The sequence below is a fragment of the Gavialis gangeticus genome, unplaced genomic scaffold (genome assembly GCF_001723915.1).
Source record: "Gavialis gangeticus isolate Ggan-Ray unplaced genomic scaffold, GavGan_comp1, whole genome shotgun sequence".
NCBI classification, from domain to species: domain Eukaryota; kingdom Metazoa; phylum Chordata; order Crocodylia; family Gavialidae; genus Gavialis; species Gavialis gangeticus.
The window spans coordinates 157,399,282-157,412,062 of NW_017729032.1; the positions used below are offsets into that span (position 1 = coordinate 157,399,282).

The 12,781-nt window shown below is 39.2% G+C and overlaps 1 protein-coding gene across 3 annotated transcripts in view; it reads right to left on the minus strand.

Moving 5' to 3' along the window:
• The window catches only part of HERC2 (HECT and RLD domain containing E3 ubiquitin protein ligase 2), a 217,422-nt gene that overhangs the window by 61,187 nt on the left and 143,454 nt on the right, over positions 1 to 12,781 (minus strand). For 2 of the 3 annotated variants that reach the window (XM_019524227.1, XM_019524226.1), the window contains exons 45-55: positions 10,959 to 11,101; positions 10,501 to 10,768; positions 10,205 to 10,347; positions 8,842 to 8,940; positions 8,575 to 8,743; positions 8,349 to 8,474; positions 6,926 to 7,034; positions 6,541 to 6,680; positions 4,560 to 4,750; positions 4,129 to 4,234; positions 3,883 to 3,974 (exon numbers count right to left, since the gene is read on the minus strand). In XM_019524227.1, coding sequence (XP_019379772.1) covers positions 3,883 to 3,974; positions 4,129 to 4,234; positions 4,560 to 4,750; positions 6,541 to 6,680; positions 6,926 to 7,034; positions 8,349 to 8,474; positions 8,575 to 8,743; positions 8,842 to 8,940; positions 10,205 to 10,347; positions 10,501 to 10,768; positions 10,959 to 11,101 — 1,586 coding nt within the window. The remainder of the gene's footprint in view (positions 1 to 3,882; positions 3,975 to 4,128; positions 4,235 to 4,559; positions 4,751 to 6,540; positions 6,681 to 6,925; positions 7,035 to 8,348; positions 8,475 to 8,574; positions 8,744 to 8,841; positions 8,941 to 10,204; positions 10,348 to 10,500; positions 10,769 to 10,958; positions 11,102 to 12,781) is intronic. The other variant, XM_019524228.1, reaches the window with a different exon arrangement.

The following is a 12,781-nucleotide window of genomic DNA, read 5'->3' on the forward strand; positions in this document are numbered from 1 at the left end:
GGCACATGCCCCCCCAGATCTGCGCATGGTGGCGGGCTGCCTGCTACAGGCTCAGGCTCCCCACCCTGCTGCTCTCCCTGCAGGGCCTCTGCAGCCCAGCAGGCAGGAGCCGGCACATAAGGGCAGAGCAGAGATAAGTAGGTAAGCTACTTGCCCCTGCAAGCCCCACGCTGCCCTGGCGAGGTGCCCTCTCCCACCCAGTAGCATCTTGGGTGCTGGTGCCAAGTTGTGCCCCTTGCTGCTGCCTGGCAGGTAGGGAGCACCAGCAGGGACAGGGGGCTGTGTGTAGAGAGTGAGGAGCCTGATAAGCCAAAGGAGGCAGGGGGAGCTCTGATTTTGCATGATAAAAAAAATCCAAAATCAAATACCAAAATTTATAGGTACTTAAAACTTATTTTATTTTATTATAGTGACTGAGGCACTAGTAGGCTTCCAAACTGCTTTAAAATTGTAAATATCCTAATAAAACATAGTGTTCAAATGACACTTGTATATATATATAGTGGTGTTTCATTGTAATCACAGATTTTGGGGGGTTTAATCAGAGAACTTGCATTTTTTAAACAGAGAAAACCACGATTCCTGCCCATTAGTTTCATTTTGTGAGCCCTAGTTCTTGTACTGAGAGACACTAAATAATAAATCCTTACTTACTTTCTCTTCACCATTCAGTATTTTGTAAACCCGCCACCCCCCCATGTTCCCTCCTCAAGCATTTCTTTTCTGAACTTTATAGGCCTAACCTCTTTAATCTTTCCTCATCCAGAAGCCCTCTTCTGAGACCTCCTCTAGTTTTTCTCTATTTTTTTTGAGGTGTGGGGACCAGAACTGGGAAGAGTATTCAAGATGCAGATGCATCATAAATTTATAAAGAGACATAATTCTACTTTCCATTTTATTTACAATTCCCTTCTTAATAATTACTAACATTTTGTCTTTTTTGACAGCTGCTAAGCAGTGAGCTGATTTTTTTTTAGCAAAGCATCCACAATGACTCCCAGACCTCTTTCCTGCGTGGTAACAGTTAATTGTAGAGCCCATAATTGTTCAGGTACAGTTAAGGTTATTTTTGCCCAGGTGCACCACTTTACACTTATCTACCTTGAATGGCATCTGCCATTTAGTTACCCAGTCTCTTAGTTATGCCAGATTCTTTTGTAGCTCCTCACAGTCCATTTTGGTCTTTACCACTTTCAATAGTTCTGTCGTCAGCAAATCTGGCCACCTTGCTACAATACACACCGGCTTTTGCAGATTATTTACAAATATATTAAAACAGTATGGGTCATAACACAGATCCCTAGAGGGTCCCACTATTTACTTCTTTCAATTGTGAGAACTGACCATTTATACACTTTGCGCTTTCTATTTTGAAGCCATTTTCTAACCCACGAGTAAATGTTCCCCGTAACAAATCCCATGACCATCTAATTTAGTTGAGAGCCTCTGATATGGGGGGGAGCTTGTCAAAGGCTTTTTGGAAATCCAGATGTCAACTGGATCACCCCAATTCACATACTTATTAATACCCCCCAAAAACCCTCTAGTAGGTTGGTGATTATTTTATTATTATTGTTGTTGTTGTTTCAAACAGTTTTCCAGAATCAGAAGTTAGGCTCACTGGCTTGCCTTCTTCACAGAGTGTTTTTTTAAACATGGAAGTCATATCAGCAACTCTCCAGTTCTCTGGTACCAAAGCTGTTTTTAGTGACAATTTGCATTCTATGGTTTTGAATTCAGCAATTGCCAATTTGAATTCCTCCAGGACCCATGCTACTGTTTAGTTTATCAATTTCCTCTACAACATCATCTATTGAAATCTGAATTTGGATCAGCTCCACTGACTTGGTCCCTAGAGAGAAGTGGATCTGGTGATGAAATTTCCCTAGCATTTTCCACAGGGATGACAGATGCAAAGGGTATCTTCAGTTTTTCAGCAAAGGCCCTCTCATCCTTCAGCACCCCTTTTACATACATCCAAAGGCCCAACTGACTCGCTGGCAGGTTTTCAACTTCTAATCCATACAGGCTGTTTGCAGACATTTAAAAACGAACAAAAACCAAAAAACAAACCAGCACTTTACTGAAAGCAGCTGCACATTACTTCAACCTACCTCCACAGCATCTGTGTAGATCAGGTGCTTCAGCAGGGTTTTTTGGAGCTTTTATCTAAAGCCGAGTCAAACAGTATTAGATAAGAGCGCCAATAAAGCAGAACTAAAGTGCTAGATCTATATAAACATTGGGTGAGCCAGATGCAACTGGGTTACACTGGGGTCAGTGCAGGAGCGTGCAGAGTTTAAAGTAAAGCACCGACATTTTTTGTTTTTATAATGTCTACAAGCAGCCTTAAAACACATTTATTCTTACATTTTGTGTTTCTAACATGTCTCTCTCAAATACTCTTATACCTTGTCTTATTAGCTTTAGATTTGCTTTGCCAGTATTTATTCTCTTCTTCCTTCATTAGGATTTGACTTGCACTTCTTGAAAGAAGCCTTCTTCCTGTTTATTGCCTCTGCAACTCTGCTGTTAAACCATGCTGACTTTCTTTTGGTCCACTTTCCTTTTTTTGGTTTTCTCGATTCATTGTATGCTTTTGCTTTGTGTCTCCAATACACTGCTCTTAAGCAGTTCCCATGCTGCCTGCACATTCCTCAACTCTTTACGGGCCCCTTTTCACATCCACCTCAGTAGCTTCCTCATTTTGGTGTAGTTTCCCATTTTAAAGTTAAGAAAGTCTACCACAGTAGCCTTTGCCTCCCCTTCTAAATGGATGTCAAACCCAATTGCATTGCGGTCATTACTGCCTGGTAAAACTAACTCAGCAACATTTACTCTTTGAATCACTTAAACTTAGGTCAGCAGCAGGACTAATCATTGTAGATATAGACTACCATAATACCAAAATCCATACTAGGTACCAAAGTATTGGATACATCCCGAGTACTGGATACAAATCAGTACCCGGGTTACCAGATACCGCAAAATGCTGTGGTGGTATCCAGTAACCCAACAAAGGCTCAATCTCCCTGGTTTCCCAAGACCGAGGGCTTACAATGACTGGATACATCACATATGAAAAGTCAAATATAAATGTAATAACTACAGAAAGGGACACTTCTTAGACCCCCTCTACACATGCAGGTAAAGGCACAATAGGATCTAATTCATAATCCATACAACTGTGCATAATCCACACATGCATGGCAGGAAGCACAATTATAGGATTGCGTATTAGATCCCATCGAGCCTTATTGCCAGTTCAGGGAAGAACAATTCCAGGCTCCCTTGCACCAGGAAGAAGCAGACTCCTATGGCTAAGAGCCCCACACACCCACGAGGGTAGAGGATTACTGCAGGGGTAATCTCCGCACAACCCAAGGGTACAGGAAACACTTAAGGCCACAGGATTGCCACAATCCTCTGTCCCCAAGGGTTCCCCGCACCCTCAGGATGGGGTTCCAGCAGCTATGATCCCTAGGGCTTGGTTGTGTGAAACCTCCAGTCCCTGGGGATCATGGCTGCCGCAATCCCTAGGACTTGAGGGTTTCTCACTGGGCATGGTGCACCCCTGCACCTGAGAACCCCGTCAGTTGACAGGGCTCCCAGCCACATGGTAGACCCTGCTACATGTCCAAAATAAAGCTCAGTAGCAACCAGCTATAAAGCTAGTACACATTTTTAAAGTCTAACTTTGTATCTGGTTGGAATTTTTGTTTGTTTGTATGATAGCTACTTTGTACATGTAGCTGGTCTCCAGGTAACCGCACAATTATCTAGTTAATTGTACAATGCCTGTAATATGTAGAGAAGGCCTTACAGCCAGGTTTTTCCAGTCTGCATACATGACCATTAGTCTCTACTCCAACTTTTACCTACCTCGGTACAATCACTGAGAAGAGGCACCGTGGTGTCTGCAGGGTTAATATTAATTGTCTTTAACTCAATGAGGTTATTTAAAGAACTTCCACCTAAAGAATAAAAGAGTGACGAAATTTTAAAAAAGGACACTTATCAACCACATACTGTTATAAAATATATCACCATATTATCTGGACACTCCATCAAAAGTGTGCATGTTATTTTATATTTTTTTTCTCTTATTAGCACAGTAAATTCACGTACCTGAAACAACCACCAAAGAGGGCATGTAGCTGCTATCTGCAGGGTCCACTACCATCTTCAGTCGGTGGACAAGAACATCTGGGAAAATCTCCAAACGAATCCAATGCTAAAAGGACAGATGGTCACATGCAATAAAATTTTTATTTTGTTGTCTGATGATCTGTCAATTTAAGCTCTTAACAGCTTTGTTACTACTAGTTCTTAAGAAGCCATAAAAGTTACAGATAAGAAGGAGGGAAATTAATCTTAATACAACTTAAAATTTAGCACGTTTATACTGAAATACATCTAGATAATTCAATTAATTTTATTTGTAACATGGACATGATAGACAAGTATACACAAGTTTCAAAATGAATTTTCATCCTTTCAAAGGGGAAAGGAAAGAGGTACCACAGCAAGATATTCAAAAGCATGGATCAAAAACTTACCTTCCCTTGTGAACCAGAAGACTGCCAACACTGCTCACTACCATCAATCAGACGTGAGGCCTGATTCACGGATGATGACACATTCAAATTCTTAACTATTCGTGACCAGTCATCCAATAGCATTCCACGTTGACTGCTATGACGTCTTTTCAACTGTTTTCCAGAACGCCCACAAAATACTGGAGACTGACCTATTTAGTTTAAAACACTATTATAAGCTATTCCATTGCAGCAAATGTTCAAATTATAAAGGCTTCACATATGTACTTTCAAAACGGCGGGGAGGGGGGTGACGTCAGAATACAGCTAGAAACAAGGCACGGGGCTTTACACAATGTTACACCCATTAGAAAAGGCACTACTTCAAATGCAAAAAAAACAAAGCAACTGAAAAGCATGTTTTGCCTTTACACCTGTTTGCAGGTGCTCATGTCTCTTTTTGCAGTAGTCAGATTTTTTTCCCCCCACTCCCAGTCTACTGGTGTTTATGAAAAACTTGCACAGAAGGCACCTCACCTATAGATCAGGTCAGTCATTACAGTCGTAGCTACTGCAGCTGAAATATATTAAATGTCACACCCAATACTGAAAAGGTAAAAACTTCCCACAAGGATGTGATTTTTAAACTGACATCTTAAAAAGACTAATGGGAGACTCCTGATTAAACATAACACTTTGGAAAGTTATTCTTTTTGAAGGAAGACAAAAATCTAATTTAATGTACTCTTATAACTTTCAGCTAGCACTGTAAGATCTGACCTGAGCGCCTGAAGCATTTTAGAAGTTGGTAGAAGAAGAAAACAGCAAAATAAGATTAAGTTTAGATGAAAACGTAAAGGGTGGGGAAACAACTCATTGCCAGTGTTAGTTATAACAGAAACAAAAAGGAACATGGAAATTCCATGTGCTCCTATTTCTGCCTCAAAAAAAAAATTCTGATAAACTTCCTGGGAAGGGGTGTCCCTGCTTGTCACATTTCTGATAAATCTCCCAATATCCAGGGGAATGAACTACCCTGAGTGACTGCCAGGCAATCCTATTAAAGAGCAAACAAGGATGAACAGGCATGCTGCTCTTATACAAGAAGCAACAAAAATACAGAAATTCTGGGTGCATTATCTTCACCTGCTGACATGAAATGATTCACATGCATCTACACTGCAATATAGCCAGCAAAATTAGAGTGAGAAATAAAATGATACGATTTAGTTGCAAACTTACTTCTGATATAGCATGGAGTTACTTGGCACTATTTTATAAATAATTTAACACATGAAATATGTTCAACATAAAAATTTTACTCTGATCTTATCAAATACTATCATGCCATGCTTGGCAGACTTAAATGGTGCAATGGGATTTGATCTCAGAACCCAACAATCACACCTCTTGCTGTGTTGGACAAGCAATTTTAGGGATTACACATCAGACCCCAATCATGCTTTTTCAACTTGCCTGCCTATGTGGAGCCCAGGATTGCAAGGGCTCCAACTGCACCATCAAGTTGGAAGCCTCAGGCCTTGGCAGCACAACCTCCAGGGCTGTAATGCTTATGTCCTTGACCTTACCAATTCCCCCTACCCAGATTTTGGATTTCCCCATCTGACTGTCACAGCATGGGAATGAGGAAGGAGCATGCCATATGTTCAATAGATGGAACAACTTCATAGGTAGTTTGCCATTTTATGGCACCATAAATTAGCTGAACATGTGACATGTAGATGACACAATTAACACATTAAGCATGGCATAAATGTTACATCTGTCAGGGGCCCAAATAACCTTCAGGAAGTATATATTGAGATTCAGCACAGCACAAAAATCAAGCTATAAACTCCTAAAGTTTACCAAACAAGTTATTGCCTACTAAGCTGGTTCTGATGTTAAAGCCCTTAATCTAATAATAGATCTAAATATGTAATTTAGAGAAAGTACTGTGCTATAATTTAATGTAAAAGAATTAAAGTTTTGAAAAGCACACCTGGTTCATTTATTCTGCCAAAAGTATGCCGAGTGTTATGTTTCCTGGTTTTAAAACAGGTTTCACAAAAATCAAAGTCGTCACAGTTTCTGCATTTGAACCTAGGCCCATTGATAGGAAACATCTGACAGCCATCACACCTGATTTAAACACAAAGACAGTCTGGTTGATTACAAGATACATTTGTAAATCCGTTTGTTAATGGATTCTCAGGACAATTCATTCAAACAGCATTAATGAATGAAGTTTCCCTCTTCTCCCTTTTCACCTTAAGGAAGAAAATATACAATTCTCTGCTATACCAAGATATTTCATTAGCCATAATAATAAGGCTACATGCAAAGTGTTTCACAGAATATCTAGAAAAATTACAGTTATAACTTACGTGACTCCAGGATGAATGCTGGGGACCAATTCCATTTCAGACAATAAGCCTGTCCAATGAGACTGCTGAGGAAAGTCTACAATAACATCTTTTCCATTGGCACTAAAAGCTGTAACAAAACATGCAGGAAAAGAACACTATCTTGTAATTAACTCAAAAAATGAATTTGGAGTTGCCTATTGTCAGCTACCCAAAATGATCTTTACTTTTAGAAATTAGCCTAGTCACAGAAATTATAATCATGTGATGTTTTGCTCATTTTCTACTTATTTACTTACTGCAATGAGTTATCTTAGTTCCTTCACGACCGATTTTTCAAGGTATTTGGGTTATTTTTCATAATATTCACACAAACTTGAACAACACTGAAATGTTATGAGCTTCTCAAAGAGCATCAGGAAAGAAAAGCAGTATCATTCATAATTTACCACTTTCGAGAAGTTCATTCTTTCTGTTGACCATTTTTACCACCCATGGCTGCATATACATATTCAAATGACCTGGAAGAATTCTCCCAGGTTTGTTCTCCTGGTCAAAAAATGTATAGAGAGATGCCTGAACAGACATTCAAATTCTGAGCCTCTGAAGAGCAGAGAGCTTCCAGTGCTGGGGCTGCACAGCCAGGAGATCCTGTGCACACATCTCAGCATGCTCTCTGGGTTCCTTCAATTGGCCCAATGAAAGATGGCAGCAGGGCACAGCTTCAACAAATGTTCAACAAGCTTTAGTACAAGCACCCCCGCCTCCATTTTGAAGTATGGGGATGCTAATGCATGAAATGCAGAGGCTGGCCATTGCGCAGTAATTACCACACTCCAGCAGACTCGACTGAGTCTGCTCCAACGTGCTGTAATTACAGGGCAGCAGAGCAGCCCCGCAGCGCAACTACAGGGACCCACAGAGTCCAGCCCAATGAACACACTGTCTGGGGAATTTTTGCTCACGGAGAAAAATTCTGAACCTTTGTAAAAACTCAGTTTCTCCTAGGAGAGTAGCTACTCTCTCCAGAAGAAACTGAATATCTGTATGTGGCCCATATCACCATCCACTCTTCTAGGCAGATATTATAAATGTATTACCGTCCCTATTTTCAACCTTTTCTTAAAAATTGAAAAAAAGTTTTGCTTAAAAAGAAACACTTTTGGAGCACCAAGCTATAAAATATAAATGAAGAATCTGGAGGAAATTATACAGATTTCTAAATATCCCCAAGCAGCATCATATACCAGTTCTACTGAGTATAATTTGCTCTGAGCAACTTAATGTATTAACAAAAAGAATATCTGTACCCCAAGCTCGCCATGGGCAACAGACATATTTCTATTCTTTGATCATGGCAAAATGAGCTACTGCCATCTCCTTATAAAAGATAATATTCATGTGGTTTAAAACTTGATTTTTTCCACAGATGAAGCTACGTTACCTTTCACAACCCCAACACTCCTATGAGTAACTGAGCCCCATTTGTATTTGGGTGTAGTAACTGAGGTTTTCACACGCACTTTGTCACCAATCTTAATATGAGAAGTAGAATTCTGTGGTGGAAATCCTAAAAGCATCAATAAAAGATGCATTAATTTTTCACAGCTTACAGTCTCCTTAGGCATAGATATTAATCGTTATTACAAAGCGATAAATATTCAGCTCACCTATAAGCTCTACATGGATGTATCTGACCCAGTAAGTGCCACCTTTTTGTTGCCAATCACACTGCACATTGAGGTCATGTAGTCCATCTCGATCCAATTTAATAACTTTACCTACATCTCCTTCACAAACTTCCTCATAAGTCCGGCAGCATCTAACCATCATCCCCACCTAGGTAAAAAAATAGGACCATAAGATTCCATTAGCCTGGAGATAAGCACATGCCAAAACCAAGGTAACTTTTATATGGCTTTCCATACCACATTTACCTGAACATTTTCTCTCACATACACTGCATAATCATCATTACTTAAGAAATCAGCTCGTTTCTTGTAAGTCTGACTTTCTGTCACAACAGCACCACTAGCCTGTAAAAAACAAAGAAAAAGAAAACAAAACATATCTGTAACAGGGAAAACAGTAAAAGGAAAAAAAAAGCAAATAAAACAAAAAAACTGCATGTTGAAACAGAAAAACCCTCACTAATTCAACTAACTAAAGGGCTAACATTCACAATATGCTGCACCTAAGACTATCTATGACTTAGCTGCCCCAAAACAGCAGCCAACCTGGCAACTGAAAAGTTTTCAGGAATCCTGAAGCAGGCTGAAAGGTAAATATTACAAAAAAATTGATGGCTACAAAGAAGGGAAAATAATGAGGATTCTTCATTGATAGCCACTTTGTCAACTTTATTGCATTAGCTACTTTTTCCATTTCCCTGCAAGTTCTTCTTATGAAGAATCAGAGGGCTATATTGCACTCCAATTTTTGTAACAGTTCACCTAAAGCTGTTGTGGTTAAGCTCAATTTCATGTAATTGACATATTAAAAGGCAAGAGTACCAAATTCTGAAGTCACTTCAGATGCCAACAGACCTTAGAGTAGGAATCTGAGAAAACAAGGAATAATGCCACAATTCCTTTTCTACTGTTATTTAGTAATAACCACTTAAAAGTAACACCTCCTGAAAACTATTTAAAAATATGCAATTCACATTCAGAATTGTTATGCCTGACAGACTGATAAACCATGTTATGGCCTCGACAACTAAAAACATGTATAAAGAAAAAGAATGTAGTAAATTCACCCATGCCTTTTTGCCATATATTCATTGATATTTCAGTCATGCTTTCAGTAGCCAAAATATTATGCTTTCATTTTCCAAAGCACAGCAGGAAAATAAACCAAGAATTCAACTGTCTGAGTTTATAGTTTATTCAGAGCCCATCTAGCTTGTAAGACAGGCTAACATGATTATTTTGCAGTTTGTTCTAGAGGAGTACGCTATGCTATGCTCCGAAATGCCTGTGCACCCACAAGATATGCTGCCACAAAAGTCCGGAGGGATAATCTATGACAAGCATTTGGCTAGTAATCATGGTTTCCACTACAGTTCTGGAGATGGGAAAAGAGAGTGGGGTGGGGACAGACACACAATGACACTGGATAGATCCTATGCTATATAGATAGATCTCCCAAACTGTAAACCCGTTGATGAACAGATTGGTGGGGACACAGAACTATAAATTTGGTAGGGCAAAGGTGTAAGAGAGAATTATAAACATACAATGTAGAGTTGATGTAACATTTAAAAAAACCCAACACATTTGAATAACTCTAAATACTAACCACAGGACAGGCAGCTTCAGCTTCTTCCACCTCTTCTACTATTTCCTCATCTGAATATTCATCAGACACCGTGTCCGCATCAGAGAGATCAGTAATCTGAACATCAGGGTGATCCAACAACCAGCCTACCAAGGCTTCCACTCCTAGCATAGAGAATCATAAGCCAAGCAGTTAGTAAAAAGCTTATCTGGCAGTATGTTTAGTTGGTATAAGGAGAAATACTTTAAATGCCATGTTAACCTGCTAACGGCTTCTCTTCCTCCCATGCCATTATTAATGTACCTATATAAATGTACCTGGTAATCCAGAAGCACTTCCAGATGTTCCTGACAAAGACTTCAGTGCAAATTCAATGTTTTTCCTAGGAAATCCCATTTCCATAAGCTGAACAACAATAGGGAGGGGTGGAATGGGGGACTGCTTGCGTTTCTTCACTTTTGCAGGTCGGATATGCTGCACTGTGACTGGTGTGGTGGCTTCGCTGGAGCTACAGTCTTCAAAAACTGGAGTTGAAGGATGCGTGGACTCTACAGCTAGATACTGGCATACCGCCAGAGCAGCAGCCTAAAATAAAAATAATTAAAACACTGAAATCTATGTAAAACAAGCAATTCTCTTATACTGTATATCAATAAACTGTTTGGTTTCATTTACAGAACATTTGTAGTTTAAATGCTTAGTTTTTAAAAACTTTAATAGGAACTTGAGAGAGAAATCAATAAAAACTTTTAGCAAGAAAAAACATGGCTTTTACCTCAAGCTCTTGTTTGTCAAATATTGCTTTCACAGGTGATGGCTGCGTAGCAGCCGTAAGAAGCTGCTGTAAGAGGATCATGGGAGGCTGTGGTCCTTCAGGAGACATATCTCCTATATCTGGGGATGCAACTGCTCCATCCTCTTAAAACAAAAACAAGTTTTTAGAAAATAAAAGTAGAAGAAAAATCAATACCCTGATTCAGCTCACTAGGTCTTCACCATGGATCAAATGTAGAAAGGAGTTATTTCCACCACACTCCCTCTCCAATGTGATAAAGTACTTAAGAGGGTTTTGAGGTCAGTAAAAATTTTCCTGTATACACAGATCTCAAAAGTTAGTGAAGTTATAACCAAACACCAATTTTAATGTGCTTGGAGCCAATCCAGTAGAAAGAACTCACTGTATAATAAACATAAGCAATTCACCTTGAACTAAACTTACGAATCCTATCTTCATAAGAGGAAGCACATTCAGCTCTCTTGAAAGAGAAGAAATCATATAATTATTTTAAATTACTCTCCCTAGAACTGATGTTGAGAGCACACTTTGGATGAAGCTCTCTAAAAAGTAGAGGGGAAAAAAATACAGGGAGAATCAGTAAAATCATTCTGTGACTCTTGAGGTCACCTCGTCTCCAAAAGAACGCACCTTATTTGGACAGGGTTTGTGTCTGATGAATTCTATTGATGTTTACAAAAATTTCATCTGTATACATTTCCTGGGCTTTCAACTTGATGGGCAACTATAAAAGCAGGTTAAGAACACATTTCATTACAAATCAGAAGATTGTGTACTCTCCATACACTTCGACTGGTATGATAAAAATAATTGTACCCTTTAAAAATATGATGGTAACAATATATTCATGTCTCACTCAAATACTGAATGTAATGTTTATAGAGCCAAAATTTACTGTTAAATAAAGCTGAAATATTAATACCAACATGCGTATATTTTATACCCATCTTAGAAAGGCATTCTTTTGAACAATATGTTGTTTAGCTGGACTAGGAAAAGCAAAAACATATATGCGGATGCAAGATTTGCTCAATAGTTCTGAAACCAATGCCAAAACAGTCCACAAGATGACCTGCTACTCAAATGATAAAAAGTGAAAAAGAAAATGTTAAACAAAATACAGAAATCTTGCATCCCATTTTCAGAACAGCTTCAGAACACAGCATTTATTTCTGTCTGAAAAAGTCATAAAGCCTGAGCTTTTAGAATTACATCATTCTAGTATATATCCTGCTTTTCAACCTTATTTAGGGAGTATTAACTCAAGAGCCACAGAACTAAAAGTTAACACTTGACTTTACCTAGAGAGAAAAAGAAAGAGTACAACTTGCTTGTAAGGATTCAGCTGCTAAAAAACCCAACAAAACACACATCAGTCACTGAAGTGAAAATAATATAATTTGAAGTAATAAGACCAATTAACATATTTCCTGATTTAGTAGGGAATGTAAACCTCTGTAAAATTTTAGTGGTTATACAAAGTAATTCTTATCCACATGTTTAAGTGTAGGCCGTATAAGCCTCCATGGCTCACTAAAAACGTCCGGGAATGTCTTCTTGCTAAAAAGGAGGCTTACTCCCAGTGGAAAGGAGGGGTCATCACTAAGGAGGACTATTCTGCAGTTGCTCGGGGATGTAGGGGGATGGTTAGGAAGGCCAAGGCAGAGATGGAACAGGGGCTGGCTTGCCGGATTAAGGACAACAAGAAGTCCTTTTTTAAATACATAGGGAGTAGAAAGAAGGCCCCAGGAGATCTGGGGCCCTTGCAGGACAAGACGGGGAATCTGGTTGTCACGCCAGAC